At 57.9% G+C, this 22,751-nt stretch overlaps 3 protein-coding genes across 3 annotated transcripts; 2 read left to right on the forward strand and 1 right to left on the reverse strand.

The window, feature by feature from the left end:
• Positions 1-1,293: 1,293 nt before the first annotated feature.
• AARS1 (alanyl-tRNA synthetase 1) lies at positions 1,294-15,738 on the forward strand. Its single transcript, XM_068693806.1, has 21 exons — positions 1,294-1,443; positions 1,996-2,196; positions 3,159-3,347; positions 4,087-4,232; positions 4,948-5,139; positions 5,752-5,896; positions 6,643-6,788; positions 7,270-7,378; positions 7,470-7,620; positions 7,968-8,092; positions 8,273-8,417; positions 9,110-9,288; positions 9,779-9,892; positions 10,493-10,699; positions 11,667-11,851; positions 12,175-12,283; positions 12,816-12,929; positions 13,284-13,403; positions 13,785-13,871; positions 15,041-15,154; positions 15,460-15,738. Exons 2-21 carry the CDS (start codon positions 2,053-2,055, stop codon positions 15,643-15,645), a joined length of 2,907 nt encoding a protein of 968 aa, XP_068549907.1. The 5' UTR covers positions 1,294-1,443; positions 1,996-2,052; the 3' UTR covers positions 15,646-15,738.
• Positions 15,739-15,812: 74 nt separating this feature from the next.
• On the forward strand, positions 15,813-17,206 carry EXOSC6 (exosome component 6). Its single transcript, XM_068693826.1, has one exon. The coding sequence runs from the start codon at positions 15,828-15,830 to the stop codon at positions 16,686-16,688; it is 861 nt and encodes a 286-aa protein (XP_068549927.1). The 5' UTR covers positions 15,813-15,827; the 3' UTR covers positions 16,689-17,206.
• Positions 17,207-17,444: 238 nt separating this feature from the next.
• LOC137862129 (RNA-binding Raly-like protein) lies at positions 17,445-22,500 on the reverse strand. The gene is made up of 7 exons (XM_068693828.1): positions 22,349-22,500; positions 20,553-20,631; positions 19,316-19,366; positions 19,005-19,156; positions 18,709-18,822; positions 18,380-18,531; positions 17,445-18,248 (listed from the first exon to the last, which is right to left on the reverse strand). Exons 1-7 carry the CDS (start codon positions 22,383-22,385, stop codon positions 18,210-18,212), a joined length of 624 nt encoding a protein of 207 aa, XP_068549929.1. The 5' UTR covers positions 22,386-22,500; the 3' UTR covers positions 17,445-18,209.
• Between the last annotated feature and the right edge of the window lie 251 nt (positions 22,501-22,751).

Below are 22,751 nucleotides of genomic sequence, written 5' to 3' on the forward strand. Positions count from 1 at the left end.
CCAGAGCAGAACTGCCATTAGGAACCAACACGACTGGAGTTTCCTCTTTTCCTTCCAGGCTACTTGGGAAGGAGACAGCTGATACAAGCAAAGAGGGCTGAAGGACCAGGATCGGCTGCAGGACAGCAGAGCTGAGGAAAGCAAGCAGCAAGCGACCTTTGGAAGTGGCTGATGGCAACCAAGGCCAAGCAAGACAGCAGTGCAGACTTGCTCATGGTTCAGGAAGCACAGCTTGGGGCTACAAGGGCTCCCACAGCAGCCAGAAGGGATGCTGTAGGGAAGAGATGAGATTAATCTACAAGAGCGTAATGCTGTCAAGACACCTGCGGAACCATGCTGGTTGGACAGGACCACCCTTGTAAAACATCTATAAAATGTCCATAACGTGTACACTGAGTGTGTTTAGTTCGTGATTTGGCCTCTGTCTGTTATGGTGTTGACTCAGGACAGGTGAGGTGGTGCGTTGCGTTGAGTTTTTGCATGCCAAAGCCACCCCAGATCAGGTCACTGCAGCACTTTCAGTGTTTCTTGTGAAGCTTGTCCTTCCTTGGTCAGAGTTGTTCTTGTGGTAGTACTTCCAAACAACACACACAACTCAAATCCTGGGTTACAACACTGTAGAAGTGTAGCTGGGAAGGGTCTCTTTGGCAGGGAGTGTAGTGATAGGACAAGGGCGACAGCTGTAAAGTAATCAAGTGTGGATTCAGGCTAGATATTAGGAAGAAATTCTTCACGATGACAGCGGTGAGGCACTGGCACAAGCTGCCCAGTGGAGCTGTGGCTGCCCCATCCTTGGAGGTGCCCAAGACCAGGCTGGATGGGGCTCGTAGCAACCTGGCCGGGTGGGAGGTGTCCTGACCATGGCAGGGGTTGGACTGGATGATCTTTAACGTCCCTTTTAACTCACACCATGCTGTGATTCTGTGATTGTGTACAGTATGGCAAGCACAGGAGCCTGCCCTTTAGCAGCAGCACCACAACTTTGTCCCCTCTGACCCATGCACAGGCTTTGCACGCTCTTGACCTTCTAAGTCTAAGCCTTGGGAAGCTCCTTGTGCCCTCCACAGGAGGGGCCGGGGCCGGAGGATCGCATGCGGGGCTGCACGGGGCAGCTGAAGGCCGGGGACCACAGGTCCCAGCCTCTACGGGCACCTCTCCATCAGAGCCCAGAGCAGCCCCCGAGCCCCCTTTGAGGGCACACTGCGGGCAACCCTAAAATGGCGCCTTCCTGCTCGGCTTCACCCCCTCCGCGTCACGTGCCCGCCGCCTCCCTCCATTGCATCAGCCGGCGGGCGGCCCGCCCCTTGGCCGGGACAGGTGGAACGGGCGGGGCTGCGGTTGAGTGACGGCCGCGGCAGCCAATCAGAGGCGGGCGGGCAGCGCTGCGGGCTCTGCGGTGAGGCCGGCGGCGTGAGGCGAAGGGCGGCGGCGGCGCCCGGCGAGGTAGGACCGGGACCGGGACCGGGATCGGGATCGGGATCGGGATCTTCGGCTCCTTCCCGGCCCTGCGGGCTGTGGTGGCTCCGCGAGGGGCCGGTCCCGGTGGCTGCGGGTGGCCCCGTGGCTCCCAGCTCCATCCCCAGCCTCCCCACAGCGGCCGCGGGGCGCCCAGGCCTCCCCCGGGGAGCAGCGCCTGGGCAGGCTGGGCACGGAGCTGGTTCAAAAAAACCCTTTGTGAAGAGGTTCCCAGAGCTGCAGAAAGCTGGGGGGGCCGGGAGGGGGTGCTGAGGGCCGGGAGGGGGGTGCTGAGGGCCGGGGGGGGGGTGCTGAGGGCCATGCCAGCACCGCGTGGGGCAGGCTCATCGTTAAACCGAGGGGTTGTGGAGAATTAGTGTTAAAGTGCCCTTGTGTGAGGTAAAAGCAGTGATCCCGGTGTTCCTGCCCGAGGTGACAGCGCCGAATTGCTGGTGACATTGGTGCTAGGGGGCTGGTTGGGGTGGATGATCCTGAAGGTCTTTTCCAACCTTAATGATCCTGTGATTATCGTCTCCTCAGACTGCAGCGGGGCCTTGCCGCTTTCCCTTCTGCTAGCTTTGGGTCTGCAGCTTCAAGATGGAATCTACGCTGACAGCTAGCCAGATCCGGCAACGATTTATTGACTTCTTCAAGGAAAACCAGCATACCTATGTGCACTCGTCCTCCACAATCCCCCTGGATGACCCCACGCTGCTCTTTGCTAATGCTGGTATGAATCAGGTAGGTCCCGCTCTGGTCCTTGTGAACATATCTTGTAGCAGCTGCGGTCTGTGGAGCTGTATGCAGAGCTTTTGGTGTGCCCATTCCTTCCTAATAAGCTTCTACTGGACAACAGGACTCAGCAAATGTTTATTAGGCAATAAATGGATCTTAAAACCTCCTGCAGACAATCTTGGTGCATTTATGCTTCTCTTCTTAGGTGACTCCTTTCTATGTAAGGCTGGCTCTGTAAGTGCTTCAGCTTGCAGGGGGTCACTTCTCCCTTCACCTGTCACTGCCTGCTCCCTGGGCTGAGCTGGTTGCTTTGGTTTCACTCAAGTGAGGTTTATATCCTGGCCCTTTGCATCCTGAAGATAGAATTTTCAAACAGACAAAATAACTAGCAGTGTCATCTGTGGCTTGTGTCGAAAATTATTGTTGCATTCTCCGTTTTAAGGTCACAAAGAGGTGGCTGGTGTGTCTGCTGGAGTCCCATGTTTTATTGCGGAGTTGGCCAAGGCACTGGGAGAGGTTTCTGTGCCTGCTGGGCTGATTGAGATGCAGTGTGAGTGCTGCCAGTCTCTCTTCCTTGACCCTTTGGACCACAGCTAGTGCTGTAAATAGTTGCAGCGAGAATCTTGGCACAATCTAGTAACAGTATCTTTAATGAGCCGTTGGGGCTGGGCTGCTGGAAGGGTTCTGCTGGAGTTTGCACTGATTTCAGCAATTCGGAACCTGGTTATGCTCAGTCTCTTTGGAAATCCTGGGGTTTGGTGTGCCCCAGGCACGTGTGCGGGTGTGCTGGGCCCTGCATCCTCCTCATATGCTGCAGACAGCAGGTTTGGAGTTTCTGAAGGCTGCCTCGGGGCCATCCAGACCAGTGGTACTGTGATGTAGATGACGCTGCCTTCCTGGGGCTTTCAATATATGAAAACAAGCTCCCAGTGCTTTCCTTAATTTCCCCTTTTTTTCTGTCCTTTCAGTTCAAACCCATCTTCCTCAACACTATTGACCCCTCGCACCCGCTTGCTAAACTGAGCAGAGCTACCAACACTCAGAAGTGCATCCGAGCTGGGGGCAAGCACAATGACCTGGATGACGTGGGAAAAGATGTCTACCACCACACTTTCTTCGAGATGTTGGGGTCCTGGTCCTTTGGGGATTATTTCAAGGTAAAACAAGCTAACCTGAAAAATTCTGTCTCTATGAACTCAGCAGAGCATTTGCCAAGAGGAAGGAGAATCTCTTGGAACAGAGTAGCTCTTAACATACATTTGATTTCCTTGGAATACGCTCCTCTGACTGCAGAATGTTTTGTGATTAATCACTTAAGGTTGACAAAGCTGATTGTATTGATTCTGGCGGTTTGGAGTCTTCCTGTAGAGGTTTTAGTGGTTGTCCTGGAGCCGTGGGGAATTGCATGTGCTGTGTGGCTAGATGGACCTCACACAGGAGTGATCATGAAATATCAACGTCCTTTCCCAAGCTTTGTGCTATTGTAGGGTTCATATCACGACGGGGATGTTAAGAATACAGCATAACAGCAGATTTCAAACTCTTTTTATTTGGACAGAGAACATGCTATCTGGAAAGCTATGTGAGGTGTTTCTCATGCCCTTTTTGCTGCATATATTAATTTGCCCTTTTCTTCTGCCAAAAATCTGAAAGCTCTCGACTGTTTCAGAGCAGAGAGCTGCTTTGGTCCAGCTTCTGTCTGATAAAGCTGGTAATACAAGGGGACTTCAGGAGAGAGTTGGTGTGGAAGGTTTCTGCATGTTTGAGAGACTTATTGGGTAGATCCAAGGCAGCCAGGGATACCTACAGTAGCCAGTACTCTGCTTGGGCAGGTACTGCACAGTGAAGAGAGGCTCTGTGTGCATTCACTTGCTCACCTCATCTTTCCTTCTGCAGGAACTTGCTTGTAAACTGGCGCTGGACCTTCTCACCAAGGAGTTTGGCATCCCTGCTGAAAGACTCTACGTCACCTACTTTGGTGGAAATGAGGCTGCAGGACTGCAACCAGATCTGGAATGCAAGCAGATCTGGCTGAATTTGGGGTGAGGGCCTTTAACCGAGGAAGCTGTGTGTTTTGATGAACAGCAGCCACGTGGCTTTATTCAGAGAAAGATGCCATGGGCTATGAGGCAGAGCATATATAACAGGAGGTTGTAACAAAACTGAAATGTCACAAATAATGTTTGCAGGGTGGTGGAGCTACAAAGCCAAAAGGAAGCACTGGCGTTAGACAGAAGAGACTGAGGCTCGGGTCAGGCCCTAGAGCTTTCATTTCAAAATCTCTTGTGTAAGCTTAAGAACATAAGAAGTGCCCTGCTGGGTCAGGTCAGTGGCCTGCCCAGCCAAGTGTGCTGCCTCTGAGGGCAGAGAAGATGCTGTTCAGGGAAAGCAGGCAACCCTGACCACGGTCTCTGCTCTTTCATCTTCCCTTCCCAGTATCCAGTTTGTGTACGTTCAGAGATTATTCTCTTAGTCACTGCTTGGGGATCTCTGCCTTCAGAGTGTGTCTGATTGTGCTTTGAACCTCTGGCATTTTTCTAGCCCTCAGTCATAGTCTGCCACTCAGCCTGGTCCTCTCCAGTCCCACCCTTTTCCCTTTGTAAGGCAGATAGATGTTCTACCCCTGGGTAGTTTCATTTGCCCTCACGATTCATCTGCTCATCCAGGGAAGTAGCACACTGAGATTTCTGTTGTGAGATTCCCCCCTAGGTGGGGGAATTCTTGCCTCTGTTGGTCAGCAGGAGTTTCTTGTTCCAGGCTGCCTGAGGGCAGGATTCTGCCCGGCAATATGAAGGATAACTTCTGGGAAATGGGAGACACAGGCCCCTGCGGCCCTTGCAGTGAAATCCACTATGACCGGATTGGGGACAGGGATGCCTCGCACCTGGTCAATCAGGATGACCCCAATGTCCTGGAGATCTGGAACCTGGTGTTCATACAGTTCAACAGGTAAGAGCTGCTTCCCAGCCCAGCAGCTTGGCTACGCTCCCAGTGCTGTAACCAGGCACCTCTGCACTGCTTTGCTGTTTGCTGTGGCCTCGTTCCTGTACCTGCAAGCATCACCAGCAATTCGGGTGCTGTAGCAAGCTGCTGAACTCTGGCGTTGCCCCACTGGAAGTGAGAGCTGTAGGGGAGACTGGGCACACTGCTGTTGACCCGGGGAGCACCTTTGGAGCCTTGCTTTTCATTTAGGGTCTCCCCTTGGGTTCTTGAGACCAACAGGATTGAGTTTTCTTGTTCTTCCCACTTGTCTGGGAGCTGTGTGCTTTGCGATGCTCTGGCCCCAGCCCATCTGTGTAGAAGAGATCAGCTGTGCTGGTTTGGGGGACAGACTGGGAAAGTTCTCTCAGTTCATCTGTCAGGAATTAAAATGCCATCCTACCCTGGGTCTAAGTTGCCACTGAGTTCTGTTAATTCTATTTTACTAAAGTTGCCTTTTGTGTGGCTTGTCTGTGGGCCCATGTCATAAATGTGATAAAGGTGAGAGGAGAGTTGGGGATGCTCCTGCAGGGCCTCCATCCTTACCAGCTTGTGTTTTGTTTTGTTTTTGTGGCTGGGCAGGGAAGCTGACGGCACCTTGAAGCCTCTTCCCAAGAAAAGTATTGATACTGGGATGGGTCTGGAGCGGCTGGTCTCGGTGCTGCAGAACAAGATGTCCAACTACGACACCGACCTTTTCCTTCCCTACTTTGAAGCCATCCAAAAGGTACAAACTGGAGAGTCAGGGCCTGATCCAGCTGCATCCATTCCCTGGTCTCTGGGGAAATACACGAGGCAGGTCAAACAGGATTGGTCATGTCTGCAGGTCTCTGCTTTCCCAGCTACTGCGAGCCCTGTGGGTTTGTACTTTGTTTAGGGTAGGAACTTTGGCTGGCCCAGTAATTGCTGCCTTGGGACATGTTTGCAGAGGAGAACAAGGGACACAAGGAGCGGTGCAGCTCTCCCAGGTGTTCAAGTGAACAAAGCAGTGCCTGCACATGGTGTGGTTAGAGCAATGTCTTTCCCTTGGGTACAGGTAGAAACGCCCTAAAAGAGGGGGGCTGGGCATGTCCCGTGTGACATCTGAAATTGAAATCAGAGTTTGAAAGGTTTCTTGGCTGGGCAGGTTATGCCAAGGCAGAGCCCATGAGACAGTGTGCCAAACAGATTTCCCTTTTGGTTCCCTGTACACTCTGCCTCCCTCCTTCCCTCTTCAGTCCTGGGCTCTCAGTGGTGGTTTAAGTTGGCTTTACCTCCCTTTGGCCTCAGACACCCTTCATCCCTGGAAGTGCAGGCAGCACGCACAGCCTCACAGCCCTCTGCGTCCCCTGCCTTCACCGAGTCACCCCTTCCCAAAGGAATATGCATTTTGTGTGGCAGCGGGACGAGGCTGGCCCCTGTTCTGCCTCCCTGCAGATCCCTGCTGTCCGTTATCGCTCCGTTTGCCTAATGCCTCCTCCTCTCTCTGCTCAGGGCACGGGTGCCAGGCCGTACATGGGGCAGGTCGGCGCTGAGGACGCAGATGGCATTGACATGGCCTACCGCGTGCTGGCGGACCATGCGCGGACCATCACGCTGGCCCTCTCCGATGGGGGCAGACCTGACAACACTGGCAGGGGGTAAGAAGGGAGCTGCCACCGTGCTGCTGCGCCCGTTCTGTTCAGCACGGCTTCCCTGAGAGCAGTGGGACCTGGGGTGGCTCTGGGGTGTCTGAATTCATCACTGAAGTGGCAGACAGCAGAGTATTTACTCTGTGTTTGAATCCTTCTGTCAAAGTCCTCCCAAAAGGCCATGACACACAGGTTTGAAGGTTCTTGTGAGCGCCAGTCCTGCTGTATCAGTGTCCAAAGCAGATTGCTGTGGATAGATAGGCACAAAAGTCTGTTTTGTACAGTGCTGCTGTCCAAAAAGCAATTAAATTCGGGCTGGAGGGCTGTGAGGTGGGTTCTGCTGGACTCTCAGGACTGGCTTTTAAACTCACAGTGAGTCTGAGTCCTGGGGCTGAGGTCTGGGAAGGGGTGCTGGTAGGTGGGTGCTGGTGGATCCCCTGAGAACAAATCAGAGGTGTGATGTTTGCACTGAGGGCTCTGCTTTTCCTAGGTATGTGCTGAGGAGGATTCTCCGGCGGGCTGTGCGCTACTCCCATGAGAAGCTCAATGCTCCCAAGGGCTTCTTTGCTACTCTGGTCGATGTGGTGGTGCAGTCACTGGTAAGTTCTTCTCCCCTCTCCACTGTAGCTGCTGAAGACTTCATCTGCTGAGGTGTGCAGATCTCCATGCTGAATCCTTTTGGGTCTGCAGGGAGATGCCTTTCCTGAGCTGAAGAAGGACCCAGATATGGTGAAGGACATTATCAATGAAGAAGAGGATCAGTTCCTGAAAACGCTCAGCAGAGGACGTCGTATCCTGGACAGAAAGATCCAGAGCTTGGGCGACAGCAAAACCATCCCTGGTGAGGCTGTGACTTGTGTTGTATGCCTCAAAAGGCATTTACCATCTGGGACCAGGGGCTGAGTTGGGCTGGAACTGAGAGATGGTGGAAGGTGGGATGGGCACAGAGCTGGAATCAAAAGATCTTTGTTCAGAGCTGGGCCACCCCTCTCTTCTCTGGCCTGTGTTCACTTGCTCAGATCTCTGAGGTGCCCGTGGTAGTGCGATCTCTGTGCCCTGGCAGTTGGCAGCGAGGAGCTTTTTATTTGTGTTACCAGCCCCATTTGCTGTCCTGCAGTAGCACAAAGCCAAGGGGAGAGCAGTGTCTCACGGAACAGGCACGGTGACTTCTCTGCTTGTTCTCTGAAGGTGATACCGCCTGGCTGCTCTACGACACCTACGGCTTCCCTGTGGATCTGACCGGGCTGATTGCAGAGGAGAAAGGCCTTGTTGTGGACATGGAGGGCTTCGAAGAAGAGCGGAAAAACGCACAGGTAGGTAACGGCTGTGGGGGAGCTGGGCTGAGAGCAGACAAAGGCATTTTATTTTGTGGTTATGGGTCTCTGCTCCTTTCTTATGGGGCCAAGCTCCCAGTGCCCCGTGGGAAACACCAGCACTGTCATCTGCCACTGCTGGGGAAGGTTTTCTTAAATTTTGGTGTTTCTCATTGGCAGCTGAAATCCCAAGGCAAGGGTGCTGGCGGGGAGGACCTCCTCATGCTGGACATCTATGCCATCGAGGAGCTAAGGGCCCAAGGGCTGGAGGTGACCGACGACTCTCCAAAATACAGTTACACGTCAGATCCCAGCGGGACCTACGGTATGAAAAAGCCCTCTCAGGAGCAACCTTTGCTGCCAAACCCTTTCCTCCCCCATTTCTTTGGGAGGAGCTGCTTTGTCTTCCTAGCATGCATCTCAGCAAGGTCCCCTCTGGGTTTGTCTTTCCTGGGATGTGGAGGTGGGAGTGGAAATGGGTGCAGGTGAACAGCCTGCTTGTGACAAATGGGTCAGAGAAAGAGAAAGGCAAGACTGTTCCAGGTTTGCCCTACTATTCAGATCTGTTGCTGACCTGATCAGAGAGACTTAATGGGATTCCTGTTCCTGTAGCTTTGTGTCTCCACACTCCTGTGTTTGTGTTTCCCAGCTGCTCCTTTTCCAGTGTCACAGGGGACTGCAGATTCTGCTTGGTCCGTAAAGGCTCCTCAGCCCACTTGTTTGCTCTGGTTCTTTCTGCTCATTGATTTGGTGGAGATGCAGGAGCCACCAGGCTTGTAGCCATGTGTGCTGTTGACTTCTACCACGTAGCTGTGGGAGGAAGTGACCGTGCCTGCCACTGAGAGCACTGAATGAAATTCCCTGTTATCCAGCTGTTGCCCTAGTTCTCCCTCTTTACCCCCTCCAAATGTGGTAGCTCCTGCAATGGCTGGGACGTATTGCTGTGAAATTCTGCTCCCGTGTGGTGTCCATAAGGTTTTCCTATTTTACTGACTCTGCCTGTTGTCTTGGTGACAGATTTTGGGAGCCTGGTGGCCACAGTGAAAGCCATCCGCAGGGAGAAGAAGTTTGTGGAGGAGGTGTCCACCGGCCAGGAGTGCGGGATAGTGCTGGACCGGACCTGCTTCTACGCCGAGCAGGGTGGGCAGATCTATGACCAGGGCTACATGGTCAAGGACGACGACAGCAGGGAGGATGTGAGTCACTGAGAGCCTTTCACCTGGGGCCTGGGCAGATGTGTGCAGAGGAGAAGGGGCCAAGCAAGCTCTAGGGGTTTTCTGTCTGTGGCAGGTGTTGGGATCTGTACAGGTTTCCTTTTCAGGGGTGCAGCACAGCACAGATAGGCTGGAGTTGGCTCTTTTTGCTTATTGGGAGGCTGTGCTGAACTCTGCTGCAGCATCAGGCTGTCGCCAGGATGTGGGTGCCTCTGGTGGTAGGGATGGCTGTGCTGAAGGATGGTGCTTTCGAGCTGAGGGCCTCTTTCAGCTATGCTGTGTCCCATAACCATGCTCCAATTTCACTCCCTTCTCTCTGCTTTGTGGCCTTAGGGGCATTTTGCTTTCTCATACCTCGTGCTCTAGTCCAGCTCTCACTGATTCCTTTCCAGTTGTAGCTCAGGGCTCTGGCTGGACTGTGTCTCTTGGCCTGTCACCCCCCCTCACTGTGTGCATTTCTCTCTTCGTGCAGAAAACTGAATTCACTGTGAAGAATGTGCAGGTCCGAGGAGGCTACGTGCTTCACATAGGAACTCTGTACGGAAGCTTGAAAGTAGGAGACCAGGTCCTGCTGTCTATCGACGAGGTGAGTTCAGGCACAGTGTTACAACAGCACACGATTCAGGCAAGCAACGTGGCCCTTCCAGGATCATCCACGCTCGCTGGGTCTTGCTGAGCAACAGCAGAACCACGCTTCTGGTCCTGGCAGGGAGCTGGATGTGTTCTGAGCCCCAAGCATTGTGGATGGCACTGGAGAGCCTGGGTTGTCTGCCCTGCTCCAGATACAGCTCCAGCAGGCTCAGCCTGAGGGCTGGATGGAGCCCAGCCTGCAAAATGCATCTCCCTTCCCTACAGAGGCACCTTTGGAGCAAGAGAGGAGGCTCCCATCTTGCAGTGCTTTTCCCTGTTGAGGGGAGATCAGTGTCTGTGACCTGCTCTGTCCTTGGTGTCTCTCCAGCAAGGCCCAGCAAGGGGACTGGCAGGGAAAAACCACGTATAAATGTGATGGGGAATGCCCTGCTCTCTCAGCTGAGCCTCCAAGGCAGCAAGTTATTTCTGGTCACCTGAGCTACTTCGGGCTTCTGCTGAACCAGCACAGGAGCCTCCAATTCCAGTGCCAGAGGTGATGCTGGGACTGGTATGGCCCTAATACGGGACCCCAACGAACGATGCCTTTCTCCATCAGACACGGCGGAGGCCGGTGATGAGCAACCACACGGCCACCCACATCCTCAACTTCGCCCTGCGCTCGGTGCTGGGAGAGGCTGACCAGAGAGGGTCGCTGGTCGCACCCGACAGGCTGAGGTTCGACTTCACAGCCAAGGGAGCCTTGTCGACCCAGGAAATCAAGAAGGTTGAAGGCATCGCCAACCAGATGATTGAGGAGGCAAAGGTGGGTACGGGCTGCAGGGGTGAGCCCTGTGGGGTGGGATGGTGCTTAGCTGCCCCCGTCCTCCGGGAAGGATCCCATCCTTTTCCTGGCAGATCCACTGGCTTGCTGCAGGGTTTGGGCTGGGCTCAGTGGACAGCTGAGGCACCAGCTTGCAGAAGGAGGCTGGTTCGAGTCCCATTCCTTCACTGTGCTCCCCTCCCTGGGACTGAGTTGTGCGTTGTACTGTTGGTCAGTGCAGTTCAATGTTTGTCATATTGCCATTTTCCCAGAGTGTCAGGGCAGAGAGGAAAATTATGTCTTGTCCGCCTTTTCCCACTGACTCTTCATACAGTGTCCAGCTCTCTCTTTGATCCTTGGGTTTGGCTGGAGAGATGTACTCAGGAAAAAAATAACTTGAGTCAGGTTTTTTGGATGGTCTGGGATACTGGAAGTTTGGCCCAGTAGGTGTTTTAGGAGCTGCTGACCCAGTACTGTGCATAGATTTGCATCACCTCAGAGGATTTTGAGTGGGAAACCTCCGTGTACATTGATCTGTTCATTGCTACCGAGCCCTCTGCAGGGTTGGAGCGGTTCCTTGCCTGCTCTAGTGTCATATTGTCTGCAAAAGCCGAGGAGTTTAGCAGAGTGGTGATGTGTCCTCAAAGACAGGAGAGTTGCTCTGTATAGAGCCAGCCCTGTGCCAGATCAGGCCCCAGGAGGACCTCATGTTCTGCTCAGGAGTTCATGGTTAGAAACCATTTGAATGTACAGCTGCACAGGGGGTCTGAGCAGGCACAGGCATCAGGGACTTCGAAGGTTTATCAATTACCTTGGGATCCCTGCAGCTCCACAAACCCCAGGTCAGGTGAGGTATGTAACTTCCCCCTTAAGATCTTTCAGAGAAAGTCAGGGTATCCTGGAGATGCAGCCCCTCAGTCACAGCTCACAGGACCAGCTCTCACCTGCACCCCTTTCCTGTGCTCTGCAGACCGTCTACGCCAAGGACTGCCCTCTTGCAGCAGCCAAAGCTATCCAGGGACTGCGGGCAGTTTTTGATGAGACCTACCCCGACCCTGTCCGCGTGGTCTCGATTGGCATCCCTGTGGAGGAGCTGCTGGCCGACCCCTCTGGCCCTGCGGGCTCCATCACTTCCATCGAGTTCTGCGGAGGGACGTGAGTATCGGGAGAGGCTGGGGAAGGCAGTGGGGAGGGTGAAAAGGAGCCCCTGTGGATCCTGGGCTCCTGGGGGCTGTTGAGGTGTAGGGAAACTGCCTGCATGCTGTTCCTGCTCACATGCAGAGTCTCTGGCAGTGCTGGGCCTTGCCACCCTCCCCTCGCTGCTCTGCTTTTGGTGGCCAGGTTGGGTTTTCTGTCTGTCCCTGGCTGCGCCTCCCTGGCAGGGTGGTTTTCTGCTTTCCCTGCTGAATCCTGCTGAGATGAGAGGTGGACTTGTAACTTCCCCTTGTTACGGGTCTGTTTCTGGGTTCTTTCCAAAGGCACTTGCAGAACTCCGGCCACGCTGGCCACTTTGTGATTGTTTCAGAAGAAGCGATTGCTAAAGGCATCCGGAGGATAGTGGCAGTCACTGGAGCCGAAGCTCGGAAGGTAAGAGGAGGCGGGAGTCATCTGTGAGATCCAAGCCCTGCAGGAAACCACGGGCACGTGCATGCACACGTATTAACCCTTTGCCAAGGTTAATTTCATTAAAGTTTGCCCAGTATCCCTGCTGGGGTGCTCAGCACAAGGGTGTGTTGGCTTGAGAGCCTGAGGGACTCATGGCTTGGGCTCTGCCAGCACAGCACAAAGAGAGATGGTGGTGGGAGGGAAGTCTGGGCAGTATGATGTTTGTGCTGTCCTCTGCTGCAGAGGCAGGTGGCTTGGGTTGGTGCTGCCTAGATTGGGAGAAAGGGACTGGTGAGGGAGCTGCTCTCCTCTTTTTGGGAGGATTTTGGCATTTTTTCTGGCAAAGAGTCCGGCCAGCATCGCACCCTGGCTCTGGATGGCTCTGCTACTTCCCTAGGAGTTACTGAGCTCCATGCCTGGGGCTGCAGCCTTCCTGACCCTTCTCACGGGGATGGCCAGGAGCCCTGCCGGGAAGCTCTCCCTGCGTGATATAACTCAAAATGTATTCTGCTAGGCCCTCAGGAAGGTGGACAGCCTCAAGAAACTGCTGTCAGCCCTGGACGCCAAGGTGAAGGTGCAGACAGCACCCAACAAGGATGTGCAGAAGGAGATCACGGACCTCAGTGAGGTGAGGGTGGCAGCAGTGCTGCGACCTTGGTTGCCAGCACCGGGTGGCGTTAACGAGACCCAAGTTCAGCTTCCTGCTCCTCCGTCTCCCCTGGGGTCACCTCGTCTCAATTAGTCTCAAGGGTTTAATTGTGGGTGGACTGAAATCTTATGCCAGCACCCTGTAGGACGCAAACTCAAGAGAGGTCCCAGCCCTGCGTCCTGTGGGAGCTGCAGCCTTGTCAGAAAATGGGAGAGGGGAGTGTATCAGGCTCTGCCAGACAAGGCCCTAGAGGTTTATGAATGCTGTGCAGTGTGCCCTGCCTCCTGCCACCGTCACCTGTCCCTTTAACCTTACCCCCTGCCTGTTTTGCAGACACTGGCCACTGCTGTGATCCCGCAGTGGCAGAAGGATGAACTCAGAGAGGCTGTTAAGGCGCTGAAGAAAGTTATGGATGACCTGGACCGTGCAAGCAAAGCTGACATCCAGAAACGAGTGAGCCCTGGGTGGGAATAAAGGGCAGCGTGGGGGCATTCATGGGCAGCTCTTCTGGGAGCTCCAACTGTGCCCAGCGTGCCAGGGAGCTGAGCTGTGGCTGCCCCCATGCCTGCTACCGTGGAAGATGGGGTGCTCCTGGCGTAGCCGTGGGTGCAGGGTAAGGGTGGTGTGTGGTTCTTCCTCTGGATCCCGTTGGATTTTCCTGGAGGAGGAACCACACACAGCACCGCTACCGTCTTGCAGAACACACATGCACCTTTGAGCATCTTTTGTTTGTGGTGCTGCAGTGTGGGGCTGCTCCAGGCTGGGCCACGGGTGTGTTGGGGCACCCTGGGTGGTTCCTGTGACGTGTGGGTGTCTGAACACTGCTGTCCTCAGGTGCTGGAGAAGACCAAGCAAGTCATTGAGAGTCACCCTAACCAGCCACTGGTCATCATGGAGATGGAAAACGGAGCCTCAGCAAAGGTACGGGGAAGTCTGGTCCCTCCTCAACAACCTCTCGTGTGCCTGAGGAGCAGCTGGGTGCTCCCTGTTTGCTTGGGGAGACAGAGGTGTCGCCTCCTGCCAGCCCTGAGCAGTGGTAATGAAGAGGGGCAGGACCTCTGCAGTATTCCCTGTGTCCCACTGGGTTTACAAAGGGGTTTACAGGGTTGGGAAGGTCTTGACCATTTGCTGAGCTTCCAGATCTGGTGAGGATAGGGACCCCTATGGAAATTGCATCGGGTTCCAGGTAAGACTCATCCAAAAGGTGTCCTGACACAAAAATGTAGGCTTCAAGATCTGCTCTGGAAATTGTTCTGGGCTGAGTGTGGACAGGGCCAGATCATGGAGCTGCTCCCCAGCTCCAGGGCATTGCATCCTCTGCAGCAGGGTTCCTGTTCTAATCCAACCAGGGCTGAAGCCGCCCCTTCCCCCTTAGCACAAGTTAAATTTCTTTCTGTTGTGAATAAAAGCTCCCTTGTGTGCGCTCTGTTGCACCGCTGTTCCTCGCAAGTGCCATGCAGCGGGGGCTGATCGTGCTGCGAGGCTGGAACAGCCAACTTTTAATGCCCTATTTAAATTTCCACTTTGGGAGCCTCAGAGCTGGTGCTGCTCAGACTCCTGCTTGCTTTTTTCCATTGCTGTCTCCATCTCCACGACACTGGCGATGCTGCTTGCAGCTGTGTGGGAGTCAAAATCTGCTTTGTTTGCGAGGCCCTCGCCACAGTGGGTGCGAATGTGGTGTGGCAATCTGACAGGGAAACCTTTGGGATGGGTCTGATCCCTTGCAGCTTCTTTACGCTGTGGTTGAGTCCTGATCTTTGCAGAACATTTCCTCCTTCCTGCTGGGAGCTCTCATCACACCGGAGCAGAGCATTTTCCCCATTTTCTACCATTACAGTTAAGCAAAACACAGGGCTGCTTGCTTTGGGGCTGCCCAGCCACGAATTCTGCAAGCTCCCTGCAGCTGTGAGGGGACAGCCAGCTGACTTTGGAGAATGGGCACTGCAGGATGCTGCTGGCTGTTTTAATGCACGTCCAGGTCCCCGAAGTCTCAGTGGGGCCCTGGTGGCTGCACAATACTGCGGGGTTTGGAGCGAGGCTGGTTGCAAGCCCCGAGGAAGGTGTCCCACTGTGATTTTGTCCTCCTACAGGCCCTGAACGAATCGCTGAAGCTTTTCAAGACTCATTCCCCCCAGACTGCCACCATGCTCTTCGCTGTAGATAATGAAGCCGGCAGAATCACCTGCCTGTGCCAAGTACCCCAGGTAACACCGAGGGTCTGTGTGCGTGTCTGTGCCTTTCCCTGAGCCTCAGTGGAGGATCTGCAGCTGATGTTACAAGGCCAAAAATCATTCAGGGGGGCAAGAGCCACAGCCTTGTGCTGTTAGGGGGCTGCAGCAGGGGGGGAGAGGCAGCGGGTCCTGGTTGTGGAGCAGAAGGGGAAGGGGGAGAGCTGTGACTTGATGTGGCTGTAGGCATGGGGCCAGATGCTCTCCTCCAGGAGCTCTGTCCTGCTGTGCCCTGCTCCTGCTCGCCGTCAACCTCCTTTTTGCCTTCTTTTCCTCTCCAGGAGACGGTGAAGAAGGGCCTGAAGGCCAGCCAGTGGGTGCAGGAGGTGTCGGGCTTGATGGACGGTAAAGGCGGCGGCAAGGACGTCTCCGCACAGGCGACGGGCAAGAACGTGGGCTGCCTGCCCGAGGCTCTCCGGCTGGCCACGGACTTTGCCAGGCTCCACTTGGGCGAGCTGAAAAACTGACGGAACCCCCTGAAACCCCCCTGGAATCCCCCCGTGGCTGCTGCTGTGCCCCCTGTGCCCCTTGGAGCTGCCAATAAACACCGCTGCCCTCCGGCTGCTGCTGCTACTACTTGCGGGGCGGGCTGGGGCGGAGCGATAGCGCTCCTCCTCTTCCTCCTCCTCTTCCTCCTCCTGCTGTAACCATGCCGCTGGATCACCGCCGCCTGCAGGGCCCCGACGAGTCCCAGCCGCCGGCGCTGTGGGCGGCCGAGGAGGACGAGGAGGGTGCCGGGGAAGGAGGAGAAGGAGAAGCAGAAGGCTCGGGGCCGCGGGACCCTTGCGCCCTGCGCCCTCTTTTCGCCCGCGCCGGGCTGCTGAGCCAAGCCGAGGGCTCGGCCTACGTGGAGCTGAGCGGCGGCACCAAGGTGCTGTGCGCCGCCTGGGGACCCAGGGAGGCGGCCGAGCCGGGTGGGGGAACGACAGGAGCAGGAGGAGGAGGAGGAGGAGGGGGAAAGCTGGTGTGCGAGTTCCGCCGAGCCCCTTTCAGCAGCCGGGGAGCCAGGCCGAGACCCGGGGGTGCTGCGGAACGGGAGGCGGAACGGGAGGCGGCGGCGGCGCTGCGGGAGGCGCTGGAGCCGGCGGTGCGCCTGGCTCGGTACCCACGGGCACGCCTGACTGTCAGCGCCCTGCTGCTGCAGGACGGAGGCTCCGCGCTGGCTGCTGCCATCAGCGCCGCTTCCTTGGCCTTGGCAGACGCCGGGGTGGAGATGTACGACCTGGCCGTGGGCTGCGCGCTCTGCCGGGACCCCGGGCACCCCTCCGGAGCTTGGCTGCTGCAGCCCGGTGAGGCCGAGGAGCGCAGAGCCGCTGCCCGCTTGACGCTGGCGCTGCTGCCCGCGCTCAACCAGGTGTCGGCGGTGCTCGGGGGAGGCCGTGGAGGGGATCCCGAGAGCTGGGGGGAGGCGTTGAGGCTTGGTTTGGATGGATGCCACCGGCTGTACCCCGTGCTGAGGCAGAGCTTGCTGCGGGCGGTGAAGCGCAGGGATGCGGCGCACAGTGCCTGAGGGGTCCCCCTGTGGAGGTGGAGGGTCCCCAAGCCACCCTGAGTCACCCCACAAATCTCCGGAGATGCCCGGAGCCTCCCCTGGTGCCTGCGGAGAGCCCCGGGACCTGCCCACGCTGCCACCCACACCACCGGAGACCCGTGGAGCCACCCCTCGTGCTGCCAGAGACCCCCGGAGCAGCTCTTGGCACTGCTGGAGACCCTTGGAGCCGCCCCTCACACCGCCAGAGACACCCCTGGTGCTGCTGGACAATTCTAGGGGCTCCCCGAGCCATCCTTGGTGCCACCAGAGACTCCCCGAGCTACCCCGTGGGACGCTAGAGCCCCCCCAGGCAGCTGAGCCCCACCAGCACAAGCCCTGGCACCACAATGTCCCCACTGCGACGTCCCCACCACGACCGCTGTGTCCCATCACAGACTTTGGACCTCTGTGACTCCTGCCTGTTGAGCTCCACGGTGGCAGAGACATTGTGTTTTGTTTTGTTTCATTTTTTACAATAAATTAGGCTGTTCTGGTGAGTCTTCTGCCTGACTGAGTCGGCTGGGGCCCTCTTCCCTGCAAACCCTGACCTGGTTTTGGGGGAAAAGGAGCTGGAGCCAGGGTTGGGTTCTGCTGGGGCTTTCCTCAGCCCAGCAGCTGGTTTGGGGCACGCTGCGCGCGGTGCTGGCTGCTTACCCGAAGTGCCCGACCCCAGCGTGAGCTGCAGCAGCTCTCAGACACACCTAGAGCGGTAAAATCCCACCTCGGAGTCAAATAACCAGAGAAAAGGAATACAAATTTTATTCTTTTTCCTTTCCAACACAAGACACTCTTTTACCAGAGCAAATTAGAGATACAGAACAACTTCCTACCAGCAAGAAGGACGACCTAGAAACGAGGGACACGGACACGTGGCACGGCTCTGCGGGAGGGGGGGAGTGGGGCTGGGGGTGTGAATTCCCGGGGCAGAGGCTCCGTCCTGCCCACAGGAGCAGGGTGGGAGACGTGGGGGAACTGGTAAGGAAAATCCACAAGCAACTGGGAGCCCCCAGGCCCTGTGCCATGGTGCTGGTGGCATGGGGCTGGGGATTTGTCCTGTGCTGAGAGCCCCTCTGGCTCCGCTTTAGGGCGGTCGCCTCCAGCACCACCAGCTGGGGGCAAGGGTTTGGGATGTGACCGGTGTGCACGGGGCACTTTATCCAAGAAGGGAGGACACCGTGGATTTCTGCTCCAGGCTGCTGCTCCTTCGGGACGTGGCCCTTCTGCCCTCCCTGTGTACTTATCCCCAGGTGGAAAACAGGAGGAACAAAAAAAAAAAAAACAAACAAACAAAAACAAACCCAAAGCGCACTCAAACACAGACTTCTCTCACCGTGGCTGGCCAGGATGGGACACGGGGCTGCTGGCACCATGGCAGGGGATGCGAGTGCCGGGAGCAGGCACCTGGCACCAGCGTGGCACGAGCTGGAAGCCTCGAAAGAAAGACGGGCACAAGACAGGAGCTGCTGGCACGCCGGGAAGGCTCCAGTATGCCCAGTCCATCTAGTGGCTCCCCTCGGGGTCCGAGATGTGCGCTTTCATCTGCAAGGAGAAAAACAGAGCAGGGTCCTGGGGTGCACCCCAGGGAGCACGGAGCATCCCTAACAGAGCCCACCAGGACCCGATTTTGGCAAAGCAGGGAGCCAGGGGAAGGCAGCTGGCCCCCGCCTTACCGTCTCCTCTGTGTCCGTGCTCTCCTCCGCGCTGTCGATGGCACGCAGGTGCCCGTCCCCTCCTGTCCCCTCCTTGCCCCGGGAGCCCTCTCCCACCGGGGACGGTGACGCTGCGCCCGCCTCCGCCCTCTTCTTCTCGCTCTCCTTGCACCCTGCGGGGACAGGGACAGCAGGAGCTCGGTGTGCCCGTGCAGAGCAGCAGCCCTGTGCTCACAGGGCGGGGGTCAAAGCCCCATGGCACCAAAGGGGACGAGGGGAGGGGACCGGTGCGGGGAATGTCTCAGCGGGGTTTGGACTCGGCAGGGTCCGGGGCAGGCAGCATCCCTCACCCGAGAGCCGCTCTCTCCGCTGGTCCATGCGCTCCAGGCTCTCCAGCAGGCTGTCCACCTGCGCCTTGATCTGGCTCAGCTCCCCCTTGATGGAGTGCAGCTCCTCGGCTCGCACTGCGGGCGAGAGGAGCTGTAGGGATCCCACCCCACACCTCGTAACAACGAGGTCAGCACCGAGCAAGCGGTGTGGGCACAGGCACTGCTGCAACGCACCGAGGGGCACGCAGCCAGGCTCCCCGGCTCGTTGCCTCCCGCAGGACCCAGCCCCTCCAGCCCAGCCGCCCCATCCCACTCACGTTTTGTCCGTGTCCCCGTGGAGCTGCTGCTGCTGCTCCGTGTCCCGGGCTGGGGGCTCGGGCTGCTTTTGCCTCCTGCTCCTGTGTGAGTTCTCCTGGCCTTGACGGGGATGCGGTTAATGAGGGGTGGGATCTTCTGGTACTCGTACACCCTGCGAGGGCACAAAAAAAGCAGCGTGAGAATAAAAACGCTGCCTCCACCCCAATAACTGGCACAGCCCCGGCACGGGTGCTGCTTGGGGGCAGCGCAGCCTCTGCCAGGGTGCTGGGGCTGCCTTCCTGGGGCCCCCACTTTGTGCCACCACGCTCACCGGTACGGGAAGTCGTCCCTGTAGAGATCGTAGTCCAGGTCACAGTTACTGCTGCGGGAGGGGACAGAGGACAGCAAGTCACCAGCCATGGCACCGTAGGGCAGGGACAGCCGCCCACCGCGTGTCCCCATCCCCGGGAGCGGGGCTCTGGATTTGGAGCTGGCTGACGTTGAATTTCACAGTCCCTGGCTCCGGGAGCACGCCGACAGCTTGCTCAGCTCCAAATTAAGAGGCGATCTGTCACCAAACTGCCTCCCGCGCGGGGAGCCGGCACGCCGGCAATAAATCACACGCCACGGAGGAGGCAAGGCGCTGATGCTCATTTTGCCGCTTCAGCTCTCGCGGAGTCGATGAGCGCTGGATGCAGCCTCGCACGAGGTGAGACAAAGCTCAGAGCATCGCCGCTGCCACAGCAGCCTCGGGCACCTGCGCTCTGTCCCTTGCTGCCACCAGGGCAGCGTGTCCCACTGGAGCACCCCAGGACTTGTGGTGTGCCTCCTGCCATTTCCACGCACGAAGCCGGACGCGCGCGGTCACCGGCTCGCCACGTGCTGGCCTCGCTCTGCGGTGTGACCCTGAGATGGGATTTGCTGTGGATGAGCACGGCTCCCCAGAGCATCCCGCGGGAAGAGCGATGCAGCGGCTCCGTGCTCCAGCAGCCACGGGGACCGCGGTCCCTGCCCTGCCAGCGCTGCCTCCCTGCATGGCCCCGGTGCCATGGCAACGGGCAGAGCAATTAATTCAATCCAGAAGCTCTCTAACGAGAGGCAGAGCCCGGTGCTGGCTCTGGTCCCCTCTGTGCCACGTGCCCGTGTGGCACCCAGCAGGGACGAGGGTCCCTGCGGAGCCCAGGAGCTGAACACACACAGGGACAGGGACCGACCCTTCTGCTGGTGGCCCCCATCCCCGCGTGGGTAGGACACCATGCCCCCAGATCTCTGCTTGGGCACCTGTCCCCCAAGGGACCTCATTTAAAAGCCCAAACTGCAACCACATGGAGACCACAGGGATCTTCTGCTGGGTAGAAGCCTCAGACCCTCGGTGAGGAGGGTTAGGGTTAGGGTTGGGGTTAGGGTTAGGGAGGTGCCCACGGAGACAGGGTCGGGACATCCTATGGAGCCAGGTGAGCATCCACCACCAAGGGCATGCGGAAGAAGGACCGAAGGGATGAAGAGCAGTGTGAGGAAGAGGAGCTCCCCCCACTTCCATGCCCTCCCCACCACGCCACGGCACTCACTGGTACAGGCTGCTGCTGTGCTGCCTCTTCTGGCCCAGCCTGGCCCGGCTCGGCTTGGCCTCCCTGGCCATGTCCAGATCTGAGGGGGGAGAGACAGCAGGGGAATGAGCAGCGCAGAAACAGAACGAGAACTGGGAGCCGGATGGTTCCTCTCCTGCTGGAGCTTTCAGTGTCTGCATCACAGCCACCAGCTCCCTCTAAGCCAAACCCCAAGAGAAGCAGCAGGAGGATGGGGGCCACCCCGGCTGCCCCCGCAGCTGTGGACACCCTGTGGACACCCCGCATGCCCCACGAGCCCCAGGAAGCAGCTCTGGTAACAAGGGTAATTAATCCCCACAGATATGTCCCCCCTGCTGTGGTGAATCCGCCTGACAAGGAATTTAGGTATTTTTTGGAGCACTCCAGAGCAGGCTGGACACCGATGACGGGGACGCGGCACCCAAAGGAGCCCACGGCTTCATGAGGTGCTCCACGCCTGTCCCCAGATGCGCTGCCACCAGCCTCAGCCCAGATGTGCCCAGAGCTGTACCGGGCACCAGGGGGCTGCCGCATCTCCTGACATCTGCTAACTCCTGGGGGCTTCACCAGGAGGTCACCGATGGGCATCTCCTTGTCCCCTGCTCGTCCTCTCCCCCAGCACCAAGGCTCCGCTCCCGGCTCCGTCTCTTCCATCAAGAGCATTTCCCTGAGAGCCATCGCTGCAGCTCCTTGCTAACATCGAGATAGATTTAATGTTGTGATTTTGGCTGGAGGAACAACGCGAAATCTCCTGGCAGTGCTCTCCTCATTACAGCAGCTCCCCGTGTCGCTCGCAGCCCGATTCCTCTCCGGGTACTCACTGCTGGCTTCCCACCTCCCGTGCTCGGGTTGGAGCTGGGTGGCGAGGTGGCAATCACCAGGATCCGCTTGGCTTCCTCCCCTACAGCCCTGGGGTTACATTTGCTTTCCCACACCGTGACAGGTAGTGGGTCAAGGGCTTAGGAAAGAATCAAAAAAGAGCAAAAAAAAGCCCGGATCCTGGAGGATCAGGCAGCACAGGCTGGCAGCTCCTAAACCCCTGGGATAGGAGCTGGTGGCTGTGTTGAGTTCTCCCTCTTGCATGGTCACAAGCACCATAATCACCACCAGCTGTCCCACGGGTGTCACCAGCACCGTAACCACCACCAGCTGTCCCATGGGTGACTCCCATAAAAGCACTGCTTGCTTTTAGTGTGTCCCCCCACCTGCCCCATACCCTCAGCAGTCCCTCGTGGTGTGTCCCTCACCCCCAGCAGCTTGACGCCTTGCATGGAGCCGCATGTGAGTGGCACACGGGGGGGTGGCTCTGTACCCGTGGTGTCCCGTGACATGCTGAGGGGATCAATCGGGGCAAGGGGACCAGAGCCAGAAGGGCTCCATCACCCCTGGGACACTGGTTTTGTGCTGGGGCTTCTGCCCCAAACTGGTGGGGATGTCCTTGGCCTGGGGGTGATGGCATGGGGACATCCCAGCATGAGAGAATGTCCCTGTCCTGGGGGTGATGGCACGGGGACATCCCGGTACCAGGGGACATCCTCGTCCTGGGGAGGGACAGGCACTGGGGAAGGGGCCACGGGAGGCCCCCGGGTGGCGGCGCACAGCCCCGTGCCGGGGGAGGAGCGGGGACATCGCGGTGCGGCTCCGGGAGGACACCCCCCGTTGCGCGGAGCATCCCGGCGCCAAGGAGCATCCCTGGCCGGGGCCGTGCCGGGGCCGTGCCGCTCACCTTCCCCGCGGCCCCCCGCGGCCCCTCCATCCTCCCGGTGCCCGGTACTCACATCTCCAGCAGGCGTCCCGCCCGCCCGCCGCGCTCATGGCCCCGCCGGAGCCCGGCCCGGCACGGCCCGGCACGGCCCCCCCCGAGCGGCTCCGGGCCGAGCGCGCCGCCCCCGAGCCGTACCACGCCGCCGACGGCAGGGGGAGCGGGGCGAACCACGGCGGGGGCGGCCGGGGGTGGGCGAGACCCCCCCGGTTCCGAGCTGCCCCCCATGCCGGGGGTCCCCCGAGCCCCGCCGGGGGAGGCTCCGCGCTCTCCGTGCGCCCCGCGTCCCGTGCGCCACGGGGGGACGGCCGGTGCCGGCCCCTTCCCAGGAGACGTGTCCCGTCCTGGGGGGCACTTCTGGCCTCCGCAGGACCCCCCGCATCCTCTGCAGGACCCTCGAAGCCCCGTGGTCCGGCCCC

Source organism: Anas acuta, chromosome 10, assembly GCF_963932015.1.
Source record: "Anas acuta chromosome 10, bAnaAcu1.1, whole genome shotgun sequence".
NCBI classification, from domain to species: Eukaryota; Metazoa; Chordata; class Aves; order Anseriformes; family Anatidae; genus Anas; species Anas acuta.

What these genes read in the sequence shown, in the direction of transcription:
- AARS1 (XM_068693806.1), top strand. Translation starts at nt 2,053, where the DNA reads ATGGAATCTACGCTGACAGCTAGCCAGATCCGGCAACGATTTATTGAC. An exon ending in CCTTTGGGGATTATTTCAAG is followed by an intron (nt 3,348 to 4,086) that starts GTAAAACAAGCT and finishes TTCCTTCTGCAG; the next exon opens with GAACTTGCTTGTAAACTGGC. An exon ending in ACGACGACAGCAGGGAGGAT is followed by an intron (nt 9,289 to 9,778) that starts GTGAGTCACTGA and finishes CTCTTCGTGCAG; the next exon opens with AAAACTGAATTCACTGTGAA.
- EXOSC6 (XM_068693826.1), top strand. Translation starts at nt 15,828, where the DNA reads ATGCCGCTGGATCACCGCCGCCTGCAGGGCCCCGACGAGTCCCAGCCG.
- LOC137862129 (XM_068693828.1), bottom strand. Translation starts at nt 22,385, where the DNA reads ATGAGCGCGGCGGGCGGGCGGGACGCCTGCTGGAGAT. An exon ending in CACAGCAGCAGCCTGTACCA is followed by an intron (nt 19,367 to 20,552) that starts GTGAGTGCCGTG and finishes CCCCTCCCGCAG; the next exon opens with CAGTAACTGTGACCTGGACT. An exon ending in GCACGGACACAGAGGAGACG is followed by an intron (nt 18,249 to 18,379) that starts GTAAGGCGGGGG and finishes TTCTCCTTGCAG; the next exon opens with ATGAAAGCGCACATCTCGGA.